Source organism: Pyxicephalus adspersus, chromosome 4 (assembly GCF_032062135.1).
Source record: "Pyxicephalus adspersus chromosome 4, UCB_Pads_2.0, whole genome shotgun sequence".
NCBI classification, from domain to species: domain Eukaryota; kingdom Metazoa; phylum Chordata; class Amphibia; order Anura; family Pyxicephalidae; genus Pyxicephalus; species Pyxicephalus adspersus.
In genome coordinates, this window is record NC_092861.1 from 119,723,259 (window position 1) to 119,749,070 (window position 25,812).

The 25,812-nt window shown below is 38.4% G+C and overlaps 2 protein-coding genes across 2 annotated transcripts; both read right to left on the minus strand.

Moving 5' to 3' along the window:
• Positions 1–5,819: 5,819 nt before the first annotated feature.
• On the minus strand, positions 5,820–22,483 carry KAT14 (lysine acetyltransferase 14). The gene is made up of 10 exons (XM_072409463.1): positions 22,219–22,483; positions 20,034–20,155; positions 19,028–19,149; positions 18,170–18,315; positions 16,785–17,204; positions 14,753–15,300; positions 13,579–13,712; positions 9,104–9,279; positions 8,446–8,636; positions 5,820–6,670 (listed from the first exon to the last, which is right to left on the minus strand). Exons 1-10 carry the CDS (start codon positions 22,469–22,471, stop codon positions 6,497–6,499), a joined length of 2,286 nt encoding a protein of 761 aa, XP_072265564.1. The 5' UTR covers positions 22,472–22,483; the 3' UTR covers positions 5,820–6,496.
• Positions 22,484–22,608: 125 nt separating this feature from the next.
• Positions 22,609–25,378, minus strand: PET117 (PET117 cytochrome c oxidase chaperone). Its single transcript, XM_072409464.1, has 2 exons — positions 25,218–25,378; positions 22,609–22,882 (listed from the first exon to the last, which is right to left on the minus strand). The coding sequence occupies exons 1-2, from the start codon at positions 25,311–25,313 to the stop codon at positions 22,736–22,738; spliced, it is 243 nt and encodes an 80-aa protein (XP_072265565.1). The 5' UTR covers positions 25,314–25,378; the 3' UTR covers positions 22,609–22,735.
• Positions 25,379–25,812: the final 434 nt, after the last annotated feature.

Here is a 25,812-nt window from a genome sequence, read left to right on the forward strand (position 1 = left end):
TTAGACCAAACCCAGATTGTGTGCCCTATAATAGGTTTACTTCATGTAAAAAAAGAGGGAAAAAGAGGTCAGGTTCAGGTACATTTCAAGATCTTTTTCTAATGCAATAACTGTTGCCATCCTTACCAAATCTGTTGGAGGTGTTACTGTTGGAGGTGTTACAGCTGTTACACAAATTACTACTGAATCGACAAACTTAATACTTTTTAAAACCCTACATTTCTTCACCACTTGGTCCAAGTTTTTGGTCAGAGATGTATCTGAAGATACACTGATTGATATTATGAAAATATTTGAATACACTAAATGGTATTGTTAGGAGAAACTGAGAGTCATGCTGGGAGCACCGGATTTAAGGCCACCAGTTGTGTTGCTTTTAGGTATTTTGAGAGAGTTTATGGGAGGCAATATTTTAGTACAATTGCCCTATTTGCTGCCTTGAATCTTCAATATTTACCTATTTGATTTGATTAATATTGAGTCGGTCATGGGGGTTATATATGTGTGTTTATAGCTGTAAAAGACCTGAGTGAGGTTTGTTTAATTTTTTTTGTTTTCATGTTGTTACCTATTATGACTCAGAATGTATTCTACCGCTCACTTCATATGCTGTAAATTTTTCAGAAAGCAGGCAGCCATGCACATTTTTCCATTTGGTCTACACAGTAAAACCTTCCACATTGGAACTGATGTCTTTGTTTGACACAATGCTCATGAAACATTTTCAATGTTTTCACTTTTTTATTTGTAATATTTGTATACTCTTTGAAAAATTCTAAAATAAATTATATGAAAAAAAGACTGCTTGTCCAATTCTGCATCCTATCAACTCACTGTGTTCCTAATGTCTCCTAAACCAGCCTTTACTGACCCTGTTTGAGAAACAAAGTCCTAAACTATTGGTTGTAGCAACTTGAAATTTATTTTATAACGATGCCATAGTTGAAATTTTAAGGGGTACCAGCCACAAGTGCCCCCTACTTTCACCTACATTTTCGTTTTCCTACACCTCTCCGTACCAGAGAAATTGAGGTTCAAAGAAGGGAAGCGGATGGGGTAGCATAGTCTGAAAGTTGTTGTTTTGTGAGCTGACAGGTATAAACTTAAGCTGCGTACACAAGTCAGATTTTTCTCACCCGATAATCAGCCCCATATAGCAATATTAAGAATGACGAATATGTCCAGTAGAGAGCAAAAAGTTCATATAATATATATCTAATGAAATCTACCTTGGCCTCCTTTACTCATAAACCTAAAACTTTTGTCTCAGTTGACGGGTTGTCTTTTAACCTTATTATAGCACTAAAACATACATTATCAAGGTTGCTTTCTGGTATCTGACACAGAAGCAGAACAGCAGATTCTTATTGACCTAAATGAGTAGAATAGATGACAGGTCAGGGACAGCTCACAGCCTTTTTGTGTTAGATATTACTTTTGGGATTTGACTAGATGCATTGTAGTAGTGCTGTATTACAATACAAAATGCTTACCAGACTTTTAAGAAAATGTGAAAAGTTGATTGTCCAGGGAACCAGGGCAAAAAGGGGAGATGGGGCTGTTCTGCCACCAATGATGCTTAGTCTAGGGGCCCTTTCTGTGACTGTCTGACCAGTTTCTTTTGGGCAGCCACAAAACCACCTCCCACACTTACCAGCACAAGGGAGAGCATGGAGAATAGAGCAATCAAATAGCGTTAGTCATCTGGGAGGTGAGTGATTTTGTGTATGTATATGCACATTAGTGTACTGCTATGCTTTAGTAATAAAGCTGTGATAGTAAAATGAATCATAAGGGGTGCTGAGCACTGTACTGTTTATATATATGACCCCAGCTCCATTACATACACCTGATGCCAACACTGTATGTGTATTGAACAATCTGGCTAAAGCAGAGTAGGCTGTTGATTTTTGTAAAACCATATCTTTTTAAACCCTGGTACACCACAACAATCTGCAACATCACTGTTCACCTACCAAAGCCAGGTCTTTCACAATCTTAGTAGAGCAGTAGGAGAAAATTTTTTGTTGTACCCCCAAGGTTGTTAGGTCTAGAAATACCGATCCTACCAGCAGGTATTATTCTTTCCTCCAACATCAACACTTCTGGGTACAAGTTAGCGTGCCTCTTGACAGTATTGGTGCCTTGTGCTTGGTTTAGTGCTGTCACATAGAGGTCAGAGAAGACTGAATAGGAGCGATGAGCCTCCCTGGATACATACGTTAGGCATCCCAGGAATCTTCTGGCTGCTCTAAAGTCGAGCATGTGCAAAAGGAGCTTTTTTTTTAATGGGGTAAAAAAATGCTGATCCCATGCATGGGCAGCGATATTGGCACTCTTTTTTTTCCCCATTTACATCACACAATCTCATGCCTGCACAGTGTGAAATCAGGTGAGATAGAACAAAGACAGAAGAAGGGATAGGAAGATGATGACACCCGGGAAGAAGGAGGATACCAGGACAACATGGGGCCTGATCCAGAAAAGCCCTGGAGGGATTGACAGGTCTGTGAAGGTAATGGTGAGTTGTTGTTTTTTTTTTCCAGTTCTCTTCCGCTTTTAGTTCTGTTAAAAAACACTTCCTTTTAGTATAGCTGAGATAGCAGAATATGTGAAGAGAAAACTAAAGCTTCAGCTACTTGTTCATGAAGGACCACACAATAATTTGTTTAGGAGAAAAGATACATCTCCATTGCATTTTTCTCTATTCATATTTGCCATTATAAAACTTGAAAAATCAAATCACATGATGATGAGGCCATTTTGTCAATATACTGTACAGGAAATGATCCTCATTATGTAGAAAATGCAGCTAATCTGGAAGAAAGTAACTTCTGGTTTAATAAACTACAAATCCCAGCATGTACTACATCATTGGGATACAGAGGGCCATGTTAGGAGGCAATAAAGTGATGGTTAATATACAGTTATGTCCACAAATATTTGGAGAGAGACAACTTTTTTTCTAATTTTGGTTCTGTACATTACCACAATTAGTTTTAAATGAAACATCTCCAATGCAGTTGATCTGCAGACTTTAAGCTTTAATTCAGTGGGTTGAACAAAAAGATTGCATAAAAATGTGAGGAACTAAAGCCTTTTTTTACACAATCATTTCATTTCAGGGGCTCAAAAGTAATTGGACAATTGACTCAAAGGTTATTTCATGGACTGGTGTGGGCAATTCCTTTGTTATGTCATTATCAATTAAACAGATAAAAGGCCTGGAGTTGATGGGGGGAGGGGGTGCTTGTATGTGGAAGATTTTGCTGTAAACAGACAACATGCGGTAAAAGGAGCTCTCCATGCAGGTAAAACAAGCCATCCTTAAGCTGCAAAAACAGAAAAAAACCCATCCGAGAAATTTGTACATTAGGAGTGGCAAAATCTACAGTTTGGTACATCATGAGAAAGAAACAAAGCACTGGTGAACTCGGCAACGCCAAAAGACCTGGACGTCCACGGAAGACAACAATGGTGGATGATGGCAGAATCATTTCCATGGTGAAGAGAAACCCCTTCACAACAGCCAACCAAGTGAACAACACTCTCCAGGAATTAGGCGTATCGATATCCAAGTCTACCATAAAGAGAAGACTGCATGAAAGTAAATGCAGACGGTGCACTGCAAGGTGCAAGCCACTCATAAGCCTCAAGAAATAGAAAGACTAGATTGGACTTAGCTCAAAAACATCTAAAAAAGCCAGCACAGTTCTCGAAAAACATTCTTTGGACAGATGAAACCAAGATCAAATTTTACCAGAATGATGGCAAGAAAAAGTATGGAGAAGGTGTGGAACATCTCATGATCCAAAGCATACCACATCATCTGTAAAACATGGCGGAGGCAGTGTGATGGCTTGGGCGTGCATGGCTGCCAGTGGCACCGAAACACTAGTGTTTATCCATGATGTGACACAGGACAGAAGCAGCCGAATTTATTCTGAGGTGTTCAGAGACATACTGTCTGCTCATATCCAGCTAAATGCAGTCACATTGATTGGGAGGCGTTTCATTATACAGATGGATTATGACCCGAAACATACAGCCAAAGCAACCCAGGAGTTTATTAAAGCAAAGAAGTGGACGATTATTGAATGGCCAAGTCAGTCACCTGATCTGAACCCAATTGAGCATGCATTTCACTTGTTGAAGACTAAACTTCGGACAGAAAGACCCACAAACAAAGAGCAACTGAAAGCCGCTGCAGTAAAGGCCTGGCAGAGCATTAAAAAGGAGGAAACCCAGCATCTGGTGATGTCCATGAGTTCAAGACTACAGGCTGTCATTGCCAGCAAAGGGTTTACAAACAAGTATTAGAAATGAAGTATTAGAAATGAACATTTTATTTTCAGCTTTTTTATTTGTCCAATTACTTTTGAGCCCCTGAAATGAAGTGAATGTGTTAAAAGGGCTTTAGTTCCTCACATTTTTATGCAATCTTTTTGTTCAACCCACCGAATTAAAGCTGAAAGTCTGCAGTTCAACTGCATCGGAGTTGTTTCATTTAAAATTAATTGTGGTAATGTACAGAACCAAAATTAGAATAAAATGGTCTGTGTCCAAATATTTATGAACCTAACTGTAGGTGAGAATTTCCCAGATGAAGCATCTGTTAATCGTGTCAACATTCCCTGAAGAAGCCATAAAGTGAAACGTGTCAGGAACTGAGACAAATTGCAGTTACCAAATTATTTTGCCAAAAAACTTTTGCTTGGATGCACTAATTGTATTGGAAGCATTGATCTTTTTCTAGATGAATTGTACAATGACAACACGTAAACTTTGTAACTATCAATAATTGTGAATAAGTACATTTTTGATTTACATGCCACAAACCCCTTCATTTATTTGGTTTCAGCCACACTCACTCTGGTTTGGGATTTGAAACTAATTTTTCTTCCTCGTTTGTTTTCTGCCTTTTACAGTGTACATACTGCACATGTTATTGCTCATGCTATGAGGAAACTAAAAGGTTTTAGGTCTTTTGGCATTCAAGTAGTTGGCAACAACATTCAAGCTGCAGGAACAAAAAAACATCAAGAGAAAATACTCACCTGTTCTCACTGCCTTATTTTTCTTAATGCCTTTAGCTGTATGGAAAGGGATGCAGCTTTGCCTAAAGGCCATTGGAAAGAAATCCCAATACCTATTGTACATGAAAGCTCAGAGCTATAGAGGGCTATCTTTACATACGTTCAATTCTATTACCAACTTTGTACCATTTGTTGCAACATGAGGTACGATAAATGTACCTAAACCTAAGCTGAATATTTAAGACACTGAAGATATATCAGATTATTACCTATGGAGGGGCTAACTATCCTAGCAACTCTTAACCGAATGCATCTGTATAGCAGTTAATTGAATTTTCCCTCCAAACCTAGAGACTGGATCACAATTTTGTAGAAGTAGCCACCTATGGGCCACACAGCAATAATTTCAGAGACTAGAAAAAAAACCTTGGGGTGCCTTTATACTTCAAAGAATTACCACTAAAAAGTAAAGATACTCTCTTCTCAGTTAAATATTTTATGCTGATGTATGGTTGTGTTATAATGTAATAATGTGAATAATAGCAGTGTGTTTAAAAAAGCAAATAAAGCCCAAAATCCAAATAATATTTTATGGCTTTTATTTCTATACACACAAATGCATTGGGAACATTGAACTTTTATTTTTTTTAAATCACACTGGTATTATATATACACAACTGTATATTTAAAAAAATAATCATCTAATATTTGAATGACATGTACTTCTGAGACCTTAGGCCTAAACTTTAGGTGCACATAGGAAAAAAAACCAAAAACAATAAATGTAGTTTTGTATTTATTAACAAAAATTATTCATGTATGTGTATTTTAAATACAACTACTGTAAATATCATGATACAGCTTTCTGTAAACACCTAAACAGCAACTCTCTGAATAGGAGAGGGGAGGGACAATATGTTGAGCCATTCAGTCCCGAGACTATCAATCAGTCAGCAGAATCTCACATCTCTTATGGTTTGTCTACAGATAAGTGGTTGTAGACACACTTATAAACCAGTGCACTGCTATTATTTAGTAGGAATTCTAGACAAAAGGTATAAGGGTACTGGCACAATCCACTTTTTTAAATGTTCCCTACAGCAAAGGTTCTCCTCTTAGGTTCAGGTCTACTTAACATTCTTCACAATCCATTATTGTGTTGTGAAAGCTTTGTCATTGCCACATGGATATCCATAGCCTACAGTTTTCCATGTACATGTGACTACATAGAGGTAGTTCATGAAAATACATCAAATCGTCACACTGTTCCATCAAAACCATTTCCCACAATCCAACACTTGTGGGTTTTATAAAAAAGGGCATTTTTTTACACATTTTACAATGGCCATACTTCTCTAGAAAAATAAAATGAGCAGTTATTTCCAACTATTGTTTGGACAGGTTGTTGTTTTAAAAAGGAAGTAAAAAAAAAGGAGTTCATATTGGTCATTGATGCATCATCACCTTCGCAGACGAAGGAAGAAGGCATGTTTGCACTCTGTGCTGTCTATGGCGTAATATTTGTCATAGAAATCAAGGATGTACTCTTCTGTCTTGAATCCAAACTTCTGGTAGAGCAGCATTGCAGGATTGTTTGCAGACACATGTAGAGTAACGTCCTTCCCCATACAGGTCTGTCAAAAAGAGTTGATTAAACAAAAAACACCATGAGAAATGAGCCCAGAGTGCAGAAATACACAGGTAGGAGAATGCACAGTACTCACTAATCACATATAGTTCAACGAAAATCTTATTTATAAAGGAAAGACTCATACACAGCATATTTCAGCCCTGTTCCTCCACAACTCTCTTATGGAACATTTTTCTAATTAAATCAATATTAAAAGAATCCACTTTAAAAGGACTTCATCATAATAAATTAATGGGGGCTGCCATTACTGAGAATAATAATCTCCTGGTTGTCATTCTGATGCTTTGACTTTATTGCAGTATGAATCACTGTCCAAGGACAGGTGTATAGGTTCTAACATTCGTTTACAACATGCTTTTTTTTTTTAGGACTGAGACTACACATACTGAAGTTAGACACAGCCAAGCATCTAGCATTTTCAAGGGAACTGCAACAGCAGCCCCACATTTCTCTCAAGACATTTTAAAGGTTCATGCATGTCTGTCTAGTGTTGCCCAATTAAGAAAAAAAAGGTTGTTTCATAATTTTAGCATTGCAACACAGCATAACGCACAGTCATGTATGTATTGTTATGTGCTGCAGTGCAGGTGCATTGTGATGTCATCCAGATATAATGGCACTGCACCAAATGGATATGCATACCACTTATCACCCCATGTTGTTTAAAACGGGTCAAAGAAAAGTGTGAATCCAGCTTGAATGAAATGTGATATGTGAGAAATGTGTAGGCTTCTTTTGTTGTTCTCTCAATTCTGGTTGCCTGGCTTTTATGGGGACCACCTAATTTCACTGACCTGGGCCAACTATGAAAATCAGGAGTTTCCCTTCAGTGGCTTCATATTTGTACTAGTCAGTGACTCCAAAGTGATAAAGAGAAGGACAGTCAAGCAATTCGCATTTTTACAAGGCCAGCATTTGCAGAGGTTGTTTTACTAAAAGTTTATTTAACATTATTTTTTTTGTTTATTTTTTTGTAAAAAGGTGATGATAATTTCAATAAGAAGGACTATTACATCAAACTAGTTGCTTGAAAAGGGGAAACATTCTCTTGCTGTAAAAAATTGGTCATGGCACAGAACATATTCAGGTTCAGTCACAGTCCACAATATCTACAGACTTCCATATTTGCAAGATATGAAATGTCTAGATTGTGTATTTAGGAATGTATTCAACCTTAAACATGCACTGTTACATTGCACAGTCAGATCACTTTGCTGGCAGCCTGCACACTCCAGAAAGGTATACTCACCAGCAATGCTCTTTGCCACTTTCTAGCTCTGCTAAAGTTTTCTTGATCTGCTGTTGCAATGGAGCAAAGCGTTTAGGTAAAGAAAACCTAAGACCTTCCGAATGTGTCCCAAAGCAGCCTAAAGCTCTCTTACACCTAAACCTATCGTACATAGACCTTTGCAGCTTAGAGGCAATGATAGAATGTAGGTGGGTAAGTTTATTTTGCTGGTGAATCAGACTACCTAAAAGATATTTTCAACTGCCCAGACAAGGAAAAATGACTGTCTTCTAAGGTCAGGAGATTCTGCAGCACATAATAAAGGAAAAAAAAATAAAAAATATATATATATATATATATATATATATATATATATATAATTTATAAATATAGGATTTCCTGCCCACATATATCCAATTACTGGAGAGCACGTATAATTTAGTTTAGGCTAATAAAATTGCTCTTTCCATTAAAACAGGACACAAAAAATGACATGATACATGTAGGGGGTCTATGAAATTGTTGGTTACCTGAATAAGATGGTAAATCATAAAAGTGGCAATTCCAGCCCGTCTCCACTCTGGATGGACAAACAGAAATGAAATGTACGCCTCATTATACTTCACGTCAGGCACCATGAAGCCAAAGGCAACAATGACCTTCTTGTACAGAACCACCACACTAAAATCCGGATACTGGAGACATTCAGAGACATCAATCCCTGGACATAGGAAAAATGAATATCACCTTATTATTAAATTGATAATAGACAAAAATAAGCACATTGCTTTTTATTTATAAGTCTGGTGTCTTCTATGGTGTGACCCCCACAGGCTATGTGATGTTATAATGTGGGTGCTAATCTTTACAACAGACCTGTCAAGTAGAACAGAAAACCCTTCCTTTCTCACCTGTACATGAATTATATTGGCTAAAGGGGTAACAGCCTAAAGTGAATGTGAGCAGTCATTTCGGTCAGTACTCTATCGGGTTCACAATACAGACCGTTATTCTCTGTATTAATATATGGATCCCCTGCAAAGCCTCTTTAAGTTTATCTATGCTCAATACTAAAATTATTGTACAGCATAACTTTCTAGCAAACTTTTTCATACCAGCAAATACTTCAACTATACATGCCAGCATCACCCTGCCACAATATTTTTTCTGTATGAATCCACCTTTTACCTGGCCAGAAGAATTGCTGACATATAGAGTTAATGGTGGGGATGTGGCCCGGACGGACATAGCAATAGTCAATGGGAGATTCCGGTTCTGGTACCCAGTCAGGATCATTTCTATGTGCATATGCTCGGATTTGAGACAACAACTGCAGCCGGTAAGGTCTGGTCTCATAGTCACGCCTAGAAATAAAAAGCACAATGACCTATTAGGTAAGATTTTTGACATCTAAAATAGTAAACAAAAATGAAAAATGAAAATTCTCAAAGCAATCCTTTTGATTAGTGGGGTTTTACTTTTGTAGTTGTAGACACATAGTTTCTTTGGTACTATACTAGTATGCTGGAACATGTCATTTTGTATTTATTGTTCCAACTTTGGGTGCCATATGGACACACATGGCCCCCCAGCATGAGGTCGCACATGGTTTACTAGCTGAATCAAAAGATAAGATGAAATAGCTGTAATGGAATGTGCAAGCATATCTGATAAAGAAACAGGTATTCTCTTCATCTGTTTGCTTCTATACCAGAGCTGTACAGTTCCAGTTCAAAAGGACCACATACAGGCCAGGATATTCAAATAAAGAAAGCAAGTTCTGTTTATAATTTGGGTTTAGTTGGGTTTTATCATATCTCCAATTGTCTCTGACAACAAGCAAATTAATACTCATTTTCATCTTTCGGGAATAATGCAGAAACAATCTCATTTGTGAAAGGAAATGTACTTTTTTTATCAATAGGACAAGCTAATGGTATATAAAACTGGTGAAAAGGAAAAGAGCAAGATTGAATAGAAAGCAGAGATTATTTTTATTTTCTAACCTTTGTCACAGAAACCATAGCTGGAATCTCACTGATTGTTCTGAGACACTAAAGACACTTTGCTCCTGCTTCTATGCACGATTTATTACCAGCAACCCGTTAAAGGAAACAATAACAGATTTCAGAGTACACATACCCCACATTCTATAGTAAACACATTGCTGATGAGATTTTACTTGCTTGTGTTTGATATTTCCAGGATTTAGATTACCCAAACATTATTTACTTTAATTTGATCCATTTGGAATTTAATGAACTAGTTCAATACAAATGTCAACTGTCAAATATTATTATTATTATTAATAATAAACAGGATTTATATAGCGCCAACATATTACGCAGCGCTGTACATTAAATAGGGATTGCAAATGACAGACTAATACAGACAGTGATACAGGAGGAGAGGACCCTGCCCCGAAGAGCTTACAATCTAGTAGTAGTAGTAAATATAAATCAATAAATCGCACTATGACACATGGCAATCATTTAACAGTTTTGCACATTTTATACCTTATTTCTTGTAATCAATCAAAATGCAAATTAATCATATTTTTTTCTCAATCAATCTCTCAGTTATTGTTGATTAAATATGTGCACACATTGCAAAGTTCATTCAAACAGAAAGCCATCGAAAGGTCCTAAAAAAAACTTTAGATCCTTTTTAACATGGAGGAAACCTTAAAATAAATCAGGGAACGTCTGCTATAGTTACTACATCCACAACACACAGTAAATTAGTGTGGTGGTCAGTGGGAAGAATGCTACCTACATTGCTGTCCAATGGGAAGAATGTCAATCCTTGCAGATAGCCAAAAAGATCACTTATTCCGACCTTAGAGGCACAAACTGCCTACCAATCTAGGAACCTCAACCTCTAGAGAAGCCCTAGGGTTTCTTGGTACACTGGTAAAGAAACACTGTTTTTTATCCATTTGACTTATTTTCTTTTAATCCCATGTAAGATATGAAGTTGTTTTTGGTCGATCTAATTCAGAAAAAAAGAAGATCAAAACATATGGTCAACTGTATAAAATTACTAAATAGTCTGCGCGATCGAACAGTAAAATCAACCTGTGGATGGCCAGTCTAAAGCTACGTACACACGGCAGATTTTTATCGCCCGATAATCGGCATCGGCCAATTATCGGGCGAAAATCTTCTGTGTGTACAGTCGGTGTCGTCCATCGTCCGGACGACCGACCTGCCGGATCCACGGACGATGGACGACAGCCGATCGTAATGAAAGGGAAGGGGAGAGCGCGCAGCAGGGTGCCGCTCCGTCGCTCTCCCCCCTCCCCTCTCCATAGAGCATGAACGGTGCTGTATGTACAGCATCGTTCATGCATCTTGCAGCCCCTTGTCGTTGGAAAGGATCGTGAAAGATCCTTTCCAACAACAAAAATTGCAAGTGTGTACGCAGCTTTAGTCTCAAATACAAACCTGAAGATTATCCATTCTCCTTTCTTGTCATACAAGTGCTATTCATATTTAGGTAAGCAGGTGCTGAGAGAACAGGACGGGACAAACAGACTTTAGATGAGACGAACAGAAAAGCACAATTACCATTTAGATTCTACACTATATATATGTAATGAGCAAATATTGCTGGCGTCCTGTATCAGAAAACACTGCAAATGGCTGGTACGCTTTTTAGTACACTGCTTTAGTTCTTGTGTGTGTTGCTGCAATAGAATCGCTTGTAAAACATCTTTATAATGCTGTAACAGACAGCAAGCGCACATGATATCAATATTATATGACTAGACAGTAACGGACTGTTGCCAAAATTAGATTCATTATTTAGTGTTTTATCTACAGCAACTAAAAATATCTTTGTTTTGCAATCTGGACTACAGAAACAAACAAACTATTGAATTTGATACACAAGCACAATAATCATTCCTTAGGACACGTAAACTAGATTAACTTACCCATACCTACCAAATAACTTCTGTGTACAATTAAACTTACGCAAGTAAGTGGTAAAAAGGGCAATGACTGCAAATTCACAGTAATCTGCAGCAGCCAATTGGCTTTTAGAATACTGAAGCCACAATAACAAAGAAAATAAGATAAGATTTCCGGATGGTTGTTATACGGTACAGCCCTAAAAACGTATTCTTCCCTAGACAATAAAGATAGAAAGTCAATTCTGAAACGACTTGCTGCTAAGATTAAAGCCATTAAGCAGTGAGATCTTCCGCTAAACACCACGTAGCAGGCACGTCTGTTTATAAGGAAATATAAACTACAACATGTCATAAATTTTATTACATTTCAGGGGAAAAAAAACATTACCGAGTACGAAACAGGCAAATAAAAGCAGTTTTATTTGGAAGTAGCGATATGTTTATGGTGTTATTTTTACAAAAGTGCCTTTTACACAGAGTGATGTCTGTCCTGATCAAGGAAATACAGGCAAGCCTATTCATTAAGGCAATGCAAAGAGTAAAGTTGAAGTGCAAAGAAGCATAGCAACCAAAATTCAGTCAATTAAATTTGTAATTGGTAAAAAAAAAATGGTTGCTGAGAGTTACAGTGCGTGCCTTACTGGACAAAGGGGGGTATAGTCACTAGTTTACTAACAACTAAACAAAATCAGCATTTATTGAACTGACTAATTTTATTAGGATTGGCCAGAGGTATTGGCATGCAAACATTCTCTAAAAATATGTTGCTGCATTGCTTTCCATAGACAATAAGTGGTAAGCAGTCCCTGGGTTCTGAAAATTGAATTCAACTAATTCAAATTAATTAATGTTTGAATGGAAAATACATTTTCCATTATATAATGGGGAGGGATAGAGAACCTTCCCGTTTCCCTCTGCATTAATTTGCCACATAATACTTTGAAAAACCCACCAGGGAACCAGTCATCATTACGATCCCTCCAGACACAGGAGAAAATTTGAAAAAAATACTTTAAAAAAAGAACAGGTTGGGGTATGTAAATGCAGCTCATGGCAATACCTTGGCTGCCACCAGAACAGCCATAAGAATCTGATAGTATAAAGTGTGAAAATGATTAACAACCCATCAAGTATTTCTACCATTGAGGAGATTTCCCTTTATTTTTTATCCTGTAAACGCATAAACATATGACAATAGTAACTAGAGCAAATATAGAGAGTTAAAGAAAGAAACCAACAAAGAGTTCATCGCCGTCCAAAACTTAAAAATAGTCTTACCTTTACCTACACTTTAATGCTTCATTCTTGCAGAAATATTAAAAAAAACAAAACAAAAAAACACAAAATGTATTTTTAATGTAATTTCCTTAACCTAAACTCCCATGATGCTACATTTGAGTGCTTCCTTGCTGGTGCCGCCATCTTTGACGGGTCTTCTTCTGGGTTTTTTCTAAGTGGGATGAATTAACTCCTGATCATTCACAGGAGTTCATTAATTATTACATAAATTCACTCCGTTCACTCCGCTACATATGCTAAAATTTTAACAGACAGGCAATACATAGGAACAGATGCATTTTGACAGAAACTCTGTCTGTTTGACAGACAGTAATGATCAGTAAGATCCTTGGGGGAAGAGGATCCCAAGAAAATCTGGTAATGCTAACAGGGTTTAGCTCTTGCAGGTGGTTACGTATTAAGCTGATACTACTGTGGGTCAATAGGGATAAAGTTTCTGAGAGCTTACCTTATATATGGCTTTAGAACCCGAGCAGTGTATGGACTCACTATGCTTAGGTCAGCTTGTTTGTCATCAGCTACACCAAGACGACACAAAAAACTTGTAGTGGAATATTGTAATCTTCTCACTGGTACGGCACACTATTAGTGACAAAATAGACACAAATTAATTAGAGCAATAATTAAGTAGAATCCTCCTACTAGATGACTAGCACCATCATCCAATAGCCCCCCTGCCTGTGTGTCACAATCACCAAAAATGATCTATACCAAAATTCAGTAGACAGCTGTTCACTTGGGCTGGCTTCACAACCACATATATATGCTAATATTTTCTATGGCATCATAAACAAATCTACTTGCTTTTAAGGAGTGAATGAGGCCCTAAAATTATACCTATGATGAATATATTATTGCAGAATTATGATTATCTTTTTTTCCTGGTAAGGCCAAAATGAAGCACAGTTCACATTTGTTGCTCTCCTCTGGATCCTCTGCAGGGATTTTAGTTATTGATTTTTCCTTTGTTGAATTAAAAAATAAATAAATAATTAAGTAACCCAAAGCAGAATGCTAGCAGAAGCAGTGAAGGGACATTTAAAATTGTAAGTTCTAGAACCAGGGGCACAGAGGTGAGTCTTCTTTATAGTGCCTGAATAAACACCAGCCTAAATATTTGGGTAGAAGTCTTAAAGGGATGGTCTATGTACCTGCATCATATGACCACCCTAAACATTCCTATAGATTTTCTTTTCTTGGAAGATGATCTTGATTGTTTCATGTGAAAATCTAGCACCGGTACAGGTGTCCCTTGACATTATTTAGCAACCGGCTGTGCCACATCTCTAATGACCTGCCACTGGTGGGAACTCTTGTAGTACTGGCAGTGGAACACCTCCTGCTTGTCCGCTTGCCCTGACACAAAACAATAGTCAAGCAATATCTATACAGGGATCACTCACAAAACTTTTACCTGAAACAATTCGATTGACAATACCAGAGCATCTGTAAACAGCTTCAGATCCTCTTGTCTTCCACGCTTTTTATTAGATTAACACCTTTTCTGGCTACAGACAAGTTTAAAGCAGCAAATCTATTCAGCTTACATTTCACATAAGATCCTGTGAACAGCCAAACTGTGATTGGTTTTAAAACTTTAACATGACCTGAAGGGAACTTACTTGAAATCTATCCAATATTCTCATGTCTTTGCTTGTTCTCGTGTACTCTGGACCAGAAGTTAAAGGTCTAGAAATAGAGCCTTCTCTAGCTCCATATACTCCTCCAACCAATGACAGAGCTGCGTTTACTGCCTGGTCCAGGTTGAAAATAGGCAGTCCCCTTTCCCGCTTGGCCTTACGAACCAGCAGTTTCTGTCTGAGTCTTCTGGCCTCTGGAGTTACAGCTACAGCATTAGGACAAGACTCAAGGCGTTTTAACAGCAGTTTTTCCTCATACAAGTTTATAGCATGGTACTGAGTGCCTCTACTTCTCTCTCTCTCAATTGGCTGAGGTCTCCTTTTGTCCCGAATTCTCTCAATGGATGGACCTTCAGGCAATTCACCCTCTAACCGTTCCATTTTCTCCTCCTCACTCTCTATTTCTTGCTTCACATGGACAGATGGCTTGTAGTTCTTTCGACTTATAGGAGTAGAATGAGTAGCATTTGGAGAAGGAATGTATTCAATCCCAGGATCAATGACACCATCAGTATCCATTTCTTCATCATCTATAAAAGAGCCACAAACACACACATGAACAACACTGTGCATTCCGCTCTGCTACAACAGCATCAGAGCCTAAAGGGGAACCTAGGACTAGCAACTCAGGCCTGAGTTTTGTCTCATGTGGGAGATCAGGTGCTTCTAATAACCAGGAGCAATGAATGAAGGAGACGGCAAGGAAATGTGAATTGGTGAGTATACATTGCTGGGAGGCTGGGATGTTCGTTGGCTCAAGCACTTTGCGCTGTAACAGGGCCTCTCTTTAAAGATGACACACTAAACTACAGCCTTACCTTCAATCTTGCACAGTTATGTTGGCTCTTCTATACAACAATTGACTACTGTACATGGTAAGACCATACAGCACCCTATAGTCCTTTCCTGCCCAGCCTTACAGTCCCTGATCCACTATTTTAATTTTAATACAGTTCTTTCAATCATTGAGGGTCAGCTTTACAGAAAGGCATTACCTACAGTAGTTTGAAAGTAAATGCAGTAATTGAACACCCTTCTAGACTAACAACCACTGATCATTGCATTGTGATATTTGCATAACTCCTGCAAAGAGCCAGCTCATTGCTTACTTACTAAAAAGGGTCTTTTTAGTACTGAGACAGGGTGCTTCATGTTTGCCGGAAGATATAACTCATAACTATAATTATAATATATACTATAATTAACCTGCACTGCACAGAAATCCAATGATGACATTTAAATGAGGCAATACAAATACAGAAAGGTTTTATTTGAAAGTGTCACTAGCATGATGATGGTGAGGTGGGACCAGGAATGGCAAAATGAAGTAGATTAACTGTTAGCTATCAAAATTGCAGACATATGGAGGTAATAATAACATAGGCATGCATAAGTCAGAAACACACAAGGTTTCTGCCCACATGGTTAGAAAGCAAAATCTCTCCTTTCTGTTCTCATTTACAAGGTTCACACAAATGTCACTGCTCATAGAGAAGAGAAATGTAAAGTACATGTATGGGGAAATGAACCTACACATTCACCAAGGATTCTTTGGTGGAGAATCAATAACTACACATGGACCTGGAAAATTCTCCACCAGAGAATGTTTGGTGAATGTCATATTCACCACTTTATAAATGGGGAACCCATTGTTTAATATGTCAACTATTATCCAGTTAGGGCTTAGATCTAAAGAAAGGCTTACCATTGTAATGAACTGTATCATTTAGGGACATAAAAATGGCAGAGGTTGTGAGGAAAGTCTAAAATGTTATGACAGGACTTACAGTTTTAGGGCATCTGAAAAGAAGCAGGGTAACTGCATCTGCTGTAGGCAAAATCTTTTTTTATTCCACTGTTCTCAAATAGTTCCCAATTTTAGAGTTACCATCATATTGATGAACTGATTCTGTGTCACTGGGGAACTCCTCAGCTTCTGATCTGTTTTCTTTACGTAGTTTACTAATGTGTTTAGAAATGCTACCTTCAATAAAACCATATCAGAAGCAATTACCATGAAACAATGCTTGCGGAGGCATGACATCAGGGATCAGATCAGCTTCTGAAAGGAGGCTGGGAGTAGCAGAGTGAGACGCTGGTGTCCCTGGAGCAGAAAAGTCCAGGGAAGGAGAAGGAGAGGGACTAGTCATGGGTGTCCGATCCGAGGAGCTCATAGATGAGAAGTCTATTACTTCTCCTTTCTCTAGCACAATATCTGGCCTGCGGTTGCGGCTTGAAAACTTCACAGGAGTAGATGTTGTGCTTCGATCACCGAAGCTGCTGGACTCTTTCTGTGCTTTTCTGATATCCTTTGCTTCTTGTGTACGCAAGCGCTTTTCTTTAAGCTCTATAGCCGACTCCACTGCGTTTCCTCTAGATCTCTTTCGTAAGCCTTCCACCGTGATCACTGGATCCAGGTTAGTCTTGCCAGGAACTGAAGTAAAAAAACACAAAACACCTATGACACATTTGTTAATCATGTGTAAATAATATATAAAGCATTTAGTTCTTTCTAAACTATTGGCAGATTTAAAAGACAGGTTAGGGTGGCTCTGTATACATTAATAGATCATGTAATATGTTTCCTAATTGCAAACAGTGTAAGTACCTCAATTTGTCTTGATATCAGCCTTTTATAACCTACTTTTACAGCTAAACTCAGACTGAAACGAGAGAAGTAGCACAAGGAACCAGATAGTTGTGCTGGGGTGTTCATGTGCCAACAAAAAGAATGCGGATGGATGGAGAATGCAGAATTACATAGAGATGAGGTCTTCAACATGCTCCTTATTTTCTGTTACTGTCTAACCACAGGCAAGGGGAGGGACAAGACCTGCCTTTGTTACTTAACATTAGGAAGGTAAAATTAAGTCTTCTGCCCCACTAGATAAAGCTGCTGTGTGTGGCAGAGCTGTGTAAATCTCAGAACTAGAGAGAGAGAAATAAAAGACCTTTGTACAACAGCTCTTATATGTATTTCATCTCTGTACTTAGCTTTTTGCAAGGGGTTCAGCTTTATATGGGACACTGTCACTATAATGCACTGATTTTTGGGTAGCTAAACTAAAAAATGTGTTTCACGGCAAATATTCTAAATGCCTTTGATGAACATTTAAAATGTTAGTTGAGAATAATTTTCATGGACAAACACTGCAAATGTATGAATCTATTCCAAACCTAATTTAACATGTATTCAATTTGAACTGACCGATTTTTACACTATTAGCATCACATAATGAATGGAATTATACAACAAACTCAAAGTGCAGGCTTGGCAATTGCCAGGTCGAATTTTGGTTTTCTCCATAAAGTTACAGTCTCCAGCTTACCTAAATGACATTGACACTTTAGTGTCCACCATACCTTCTAATTCCTGGGAAGTAAAAGATAACATCTCACCCTCAGGTCTCATGGTTGGAGGCTTGTTGTGAACTAGCTTCCACCACCCTGGCTCCCCAAACTCTTGAGCTCCAGATCGGAAGAACATTGGACTACCCACAGACAAACAACCTGCAACAGTGCTCCACCAGGTGGAAGTCTTCTTTCTAGAAAACAAACACATGGAAAGGTCTCTAGTGCACATTCTAACACATCATCAACACGTGCTGGTATACTAGTAAAGCAAGAAACAATATTCACAAACTCACACACTAATAAATTAAGCATGATTTGGGGTTGGTTTTATTTTAAGTGGACTTTTTTTATCTTCATGAACATAATGTCCAACATCACAATAGCATGTATGTGTGTTAGTTAAAATTATTTCTTGATCTACACATGTGACTCGCTAAAAATAGTTGTTTCTGTTCGTGAATAGTGACCCCATTATTAGTTAGAATATTGTTTTTAATACCTATATCCCGTTGTTATATAATACAATATTTCATCCAATACAGGAAAAAGGAATCACAAAGAATTATGATTTAGCAACAGAGACTGCACGGCAGAAAAGGCTTTCCAGCTCCCTTTGTCTGATTAAAACTTCCATCAGTGCAATGTGATAAGGGATGATCAGTATACAGTCACTTAAGTGAAGCTGGAGGAAGGTTTTTAATTTTAAAACATACATTTTTTTTTATTATTACTTATACTGTTGGTGCTAATTAAAAAGACTTTCTAGAAGAGTCCATTTTAACATATAAAAAATAATCGGAAGCTATGGATACAACATCATTTTTTTTATATATGAAAAATAAATTAATTTTAAGAAGTGTGGTCCCTTGCATTTAGAGAAGGGAATACTTTTTAGATCTTTACCTGCTCCCTAGCAAAAAAGTCCAGTGCTTCTCTATGAAAGAGCAGATGTCTTCCTTCCATCTAAAATAACCCTGACGACCGGACCCTTCCAGAGACAGATTGTACATAGCCAGCATAACCACCTGTAATATGATATATATAATAAGGACCAATATTAGTGCTGATCATATTTTTGCTAAATTACCATCAGTATGTGTGATTTTGGAAACATGCATAAGAAAAAAAACCACTTAGATTAACTGGATGATCTTAAAATAGAATACAATTATATAGTAAATGAGGAAGAATATTTTATCCAGAATTCAGGAGCTAGTCAAATGATTCTGGAAGTCACCAGGCCAAATTAAATCTGTACCCAAAACCTGTCTACAATACTGCAATATAGTATACTCCAATAAACTTACCATAATGGCTATTAGTTGGAAGAATAAAGTGCCTTGTGTCTACAGTTTGACAAGGTCCATGCTGTGGCAGACCTAATTTCTTGTCAGTGTGAGCAGTTCTGGTGTTTTAGGATAATACAAGCATATAAAACGATTGCACTTCGCTGCTGGACAACTCCTAGGAGCCATTCATCCAGCAAACTCCTGCCTTTAGAAGCCTCTCTGCAGACCACACCACAACTGAGCAACTAGGACCCATCGCAGCCTGTAACTGGACAATAAATGAGCAACAGCACACTGACGAGAACACAACTAGAGGCGGCTGCTATTAAAAGAGGAGTAACACTGTGGAGACGATAGGATTACAGTTCTGTCCCCCCATAAGGGGAAGGATTACAGTAGGCCAATATCAAGAGATTTAGGTGCTCCTGGTAGCTAACTTTACCACTTAATTTGAAAATGGCATTTGAACCTTCACCTGTTCAGAGACAAGGGCCTTGATGCTAAATCCATTTCAAAGAGACTTTTTTTCACATTATAAAATTATAAATAAATTTAGCCTAACAGCAATGAATGCATAAACATTCAAGATCCCATTCTAAATATTCTGCTCATCTACTTACCTGCTGCCACGTCAGTCTCAAGCGTTCAAACTGCTCTTTTCCGTCTTCTGCACAGTCACTGCATGTAAATTTGAAAAAGTTGTCCCCTTTAAGATGACTTGGTGGGTCACCTCTAAGCTGGCCTGAAAATAAAAACAAGTGATAATATCCTTAGTAGTATAGAAAAAAAAGACATGTGCAATGAGTTTACCTGGGAAAAAGTGCTAAAAACATTAAACTCTTGAAAAAAATCAGTAGTTCAAAAAAAACAGTCAGATTTTTTTTTGTAAGAAGCACCTGTTTATTGCAATAAATCATCAGATAAATGCTTTGTAGCAATACTAAGCAGGAAGCAGAACCTGTTGATATAATAATTAAACGTCATCCTTGTGTACAAACTAAAAAAAGGAACAAGGTATTTAACACACATTTACAAGATTATTACATAAAGCTGATCTCTATAAACTTCAAATCAAAATTACCCTTTAAATCCTTTATACCCTTTAAAGGGAAACAAAGGTTGTGCAATAAAATGTAATGATGTCACAGATTGTGATAACACATTTTTTATATACTGTTGTCACAGAAAAAGCTCTTTTGTAGTCTTGCTTGTTTTTTACTTATGTTTTTTTAGGTGTATCTAATTAAAGTGCAGCACCAGCAAAATCTTTTTTCTTTAATTTAGGAGAGTGGGGAAGAGAATGCAATGAGTGAAGTTTTACTACTTCATTGTTAAAGAAACTTCCATTCATATTCAAACTTCAGCACAGAATGGAAGCAATACAATAAAGCAGTAATATATGAAACGTTTTCAAACTTTTACTTTGTTAAACAAAAATATTAATAATAAAAGTTTGATTACTATACCCAACAAAATAATAATTCTGTTCCTGTACCACAGGAAATCTCCCCAGTGGTAACACAGCAGTAATATTCTGGCAGTGGGTATAACCCTAAACTAAAGAAATTATTTGGTTCAGTGCATGAACTCTAAACCAAAAAGATGTAATATATTTCAGCTTACAAGTTCTTATTCACTCTTCTCTCTTTATTTTGATTTAGTGATTCTGCAAAAAACATTTCCATTCCTTTTCATGTCTAAAAAAAATTCAACTAATGCAGCCACCATACCCAAGGACTAGTAATCTGCATATTATGTTTTATTTAGGTCCACGTATGCATTAAATACAAATTGCAAACATGGAATAAAAGTATAATCATGTTTGCTGGAACTGCTAATGTGCATTAAAAATAGAAGACAATAGTCCAATTGTAAAACAAAAAAAATGGACTTACTTAATATTGGTCTAAGGAAACTAGTTATGATTTTACATTTGGATTATACATCTCCTGCAATATTAGTTGCCTATTTGTCATGTTTACTCAGCAATTGATTTAGAGTATTAAAGTGGAACTATAATTCCACAAAGAAAAACTGCGAGCAGGCAAGATTTTCATTGCAGAAGGGACATAAAACATGTGTACTGTCTGTTTGCAATCTTGTACTTGTAAAAGTACATTGAGCGGCACAGGATACCAAGATACTGGATGTACCAGCATGCCCTGGGGTCACCGGGACTGATCAATACCTTGCACCGATAATATATTTTCCTGGCTTGGCCAATCAAGATGGCTAAAAGTCTAAGGGTAGGTACACACGTGCAATGGTTCTCATCCGATAATTGACTCAGGGCTTAAATCGGGCGAGAATCTTGCGTGCGAAGTGCTCGTCATCCATCGTCCGAATGACTGTTCTGGCAGATCCACGGACAATGGACGACAAACGATCTTAATTAAAGTGAAGGGGGAGAGAGCACAGCGGAGTGCCACTCCATCGTTCTCCCCCTCACCTCTCCATAAAGCAGAATGATGCTGTATGTACATCGCTCGTTCATGCATCGTGCAGTCATTTGTCGTTGGAAATAATCGTGAAAGATCCTTTTCAATGACAATTATTGCCCATGTGTACATAGCCTAACACCCTGCAGAGCACTGGATGAAGATAAAAGCTCCTGTGACAGAGTAGGAACATGTTAAGAGTAAATAAAAATTGCAATCAGGCAGGTCTATCAGACAAGGCCTATTCTGTCCGCAATAAACGACCTGATGGGTTGCAGTTTATTTGTACCATTTAGTCCCTGTTTAAAGCAAGTGAATCAACAAACATGATTGCATAGGACACAAAAAGAATGGGACTAATACATACTTGCTGGAATCCATTTCTGACACTTGTCACAGTGAAAAGGCATTTCTTCCATCCATGGTGGGTCTACTTCATCGCCAACATCGCTGTTTATTGAGTCTCCACTCTGATCATGAGACAAGTCTATAGAAGCCTGATCTTCAGACTCTACCAGTAGCAGAGTCTCCCCTTCCACTTCCCCTTCTTCCAGACCCTCAGAGGCTGATGTCCTGGTAGCGTCATCATCAATAGGAGTGATATGGGCAGATGTATCCATGATTTAAACCAGCAAATAACGGAACAAAAACAAACGCCTTATAGCTAGTTTAACTACAAATCAGTCTCTATATAAAGCCAACATGCAGCTCCCTAATTTAGAATACAATCAGGCAGCACAGACCACACTGTACACACTTTCCTCTAGTTTAGGCACTTTTATTAGGTGTCCATGAGGTCTTTTTTTTCACAAGGAACAAGGCCAATCTAAAAGAGGTATATAAAAGTCACAAATGATAGGAATCAACAGTTCTCATTTCTGGCGTTATGCTTTGTTAGATGCTTCACTTAAAATATTTTGACGCTCGGATTCCAACTGTTTGGTTAACTCAATCTGTTCATTAAGAAGACGCAGGTTTTCTTGTTTCCGTTTCTGCCTTTCCAGGTCGTAAAATACACCTTCACGCAGTCTCTAAAAAAGGCAAAAACATTAAATTAATACTTTTCATATGTGATAAAATAATACTTCAATTCAGTTGACTGGGTTTTAAAGAAATCAGTTATGTATATAAGTACAGAAGGTCATGCGGGAAGAATCTATTAGGCTTCTTGCCAGTGAACCATTACAAGTACCATCTACCTGTGGAAGCCCCATTGAGAATGAATAGGGGCAGCCTCCTCTAGATATTCCTCCTCCCAATAATAATAATATTATAAAAATGATTACATTTAATATAAAATAATCCTCATCTAGCTTACCCTGGAGCAAATTTGCAAGAAATGACAATACCAAACAGCTCAGACACACTGCAGACAGCATTATCTATCAGTACATATTTTTATTGCTGGCTCTGCCAACCTGGAAATCCTCCAATTTATAGCAATAGGGGGGAAAAAAATTACTTCCATCACATAATGCAAAACCTAGTAACTAAAGCTACGTACACACGTCCAATGGTTCACGCATGATAATCGGCTCATGGCTGATATCGGATGTAAATCTGGCGTGTGTACAGCGCCCGTCGTCCAAACGACCCTCATGGCAGATCCACGGACGATGGGAAGGGAAGGGGGGGGGGGGGTGCATGCAGGGTGCTGCTCCTTCATTCTCCCCCTCCCCTCTCCATAGAGCAGAATGGTTCTGTATGTACAGCACTCGTTCATGCATCGTGCAGTGCTTAGTCGTTGGACTGATATTGCACTAAAAGGTGAGAGTTGCTAACTACATCAGAGCCCCTACATCACAGTACATAACCACATCAAGTAAAAAAAAAAAAAGTTAAAAATATACTTACCTTACCCCTGTCATGCTCCTTATGGTAAAATAACCTGAGAACTCCAAGTACAGTGTTCAACCCAGAACTTTTTTTAAGCTGGGTATGGAAGAAGCTGTAGGTGGGTGGCAGCCCCTGTATTGTGACCAAACTTATCAATAACAACCCAAAAACAGCCGGGTGGTACACCCAGCTAAAAGGAAACACTGAAGTATCCCAAGCCTCACAACCTAAAGCTTCAGCACATACCAGAAACATCCTTTCATGAAAGTTTAATTCTTCATCACTCCCAACATCTTGCCGAGATCACCCTTGTCTATTCACCAGGGGTAGGGCAACTATATATTTTTTTCAATGTAATACTTTTAATGATGTAATGTAGTATAGGGAATGAGCCTTGATGATAAGCAGACCCTGCCTTGTGATCAAGTAAAAACACTTGTTCCTAGCTTACAATGCCTGGACCTTAACTCTCCTCATCACTGCATAGTAAATGAGTACTCACAATCATGCATTAATATTCCTCATACAATTGTAGGGATGCAGTCGTGTGAGCTTGTAAAGAGGAACTAAACAAAAAACAAAAAGAAATCCACTTACCTTCAATCCCGCAGCGCAGTGGATCATTCAGGAGGTGTCTTATAACAGGTCCCGAGTTGTCTCAGCATCTGTCTCCTAGCCAGCGTACTAGGCGCCGCCATCTTCGCTTCTTCTTCCTTTCGTTAGAAGAGAAAATTTTTTCCCCCAACCTACATCGCCTGATCTCACGCCTGGGTCGGGTGATGTAAGTTGGAAAAAAAACTTGCTGATCCCACTGCGCATGCGTGAGATCAGCAAATTTTTCTATTCTAATGAAAAGGCTCCTTCTGTGCATAAGGAGCACCCAAGAGCTTCCCGGGATGCGTGACATAGGTGGCTGAGGAGGCTCTGCGCCTAGGCGATCGAGAATTTGAGGGCGATGCTGCATTTTTTTTTTTTTTTTTTAAAAAGAGTGTTGCACTTAAAAAACAAACAGAATTTTTACACTACATAAAAGGGTTGTCTACCATTTTATGTAAAGAGAAATTTCTGAGTTTAGGTACGCTTTAATATCACTCATGCAATCGTAGAGTGCAGTCATGTGAGCTTTTAAGGTAGCATTGAGGCTGCAATTTCTAAAAGTTTCGGAAGTCAGAACCAATTATTATTTTTTGTTTATTTTACAATATATTTTTGCAGCTAACTTTGTTTGCAATAAGATGATGAGGGGGTCTTGCATTGCAATGCATTGCTGCTCTAGGAAATCCTTACTGAATTAGAACTGGAGTGTGATTACCCAGAGCAATCAATAAGAACTCAGGACTAGTACAGATATTGATTGGTTGCTATTGGTTACTGTATAAGTATAATATATAGTATAATGTTTATGAAGTTGTCTACAACAATGCTTCCAATCAGGAAGATGTGTCTTATCATAGGAGAACCACCACTGCCTGACCTTCACCATTAACCTGTAAAGTGTCTGAAGAGCCGCAGCATAGATCACCCACCGACCTGTCTTTCCAGGTTCTGCGTCACATGAACTCCAACCACGGTACCCACAGTCAGCACCACCGAGATACCCAGGACCACCTTGGACCGGGTAGACATTGGTAGCGGCTAGCTCCCATCCGCTACAAGGACCCGGAAGTGACGGCAACAGAGACCCGGAAGTGGGCGGGGCTCGCGGATCAAACTTCTAGCCCGGGAAACTGCATTTAAAAAGCATGAAAAATGGATTGTCAGTCTCCTCACACAGCGAGAAGGGTATGTGTCTGTGTGATTTATATATTATAAGCTGTCAGGGTAATTCTGGGGTGTCATACCCTTAATATAGGGCGCATTGATAGATATGGGGGAGACATGATAGGGGCACTGACATTACAGGGGGATATGGGGGGTTCAGGGGCTCCACAGAATGTGTGTGGGGGGGGGACGACAATGCACTCCACAGAATGTGTGTGGGGGAGGGGACAATGCGCTCCACAGAATGTCTGTGGGGGAGGGGATATGCGGATAATGCGGATCAGGGGGCAACACGCTTCACAGATGGGTTGGGGGACAATGCACTCCACAGAGGGGGATGACAATGTGGATCGGGGACAACGCA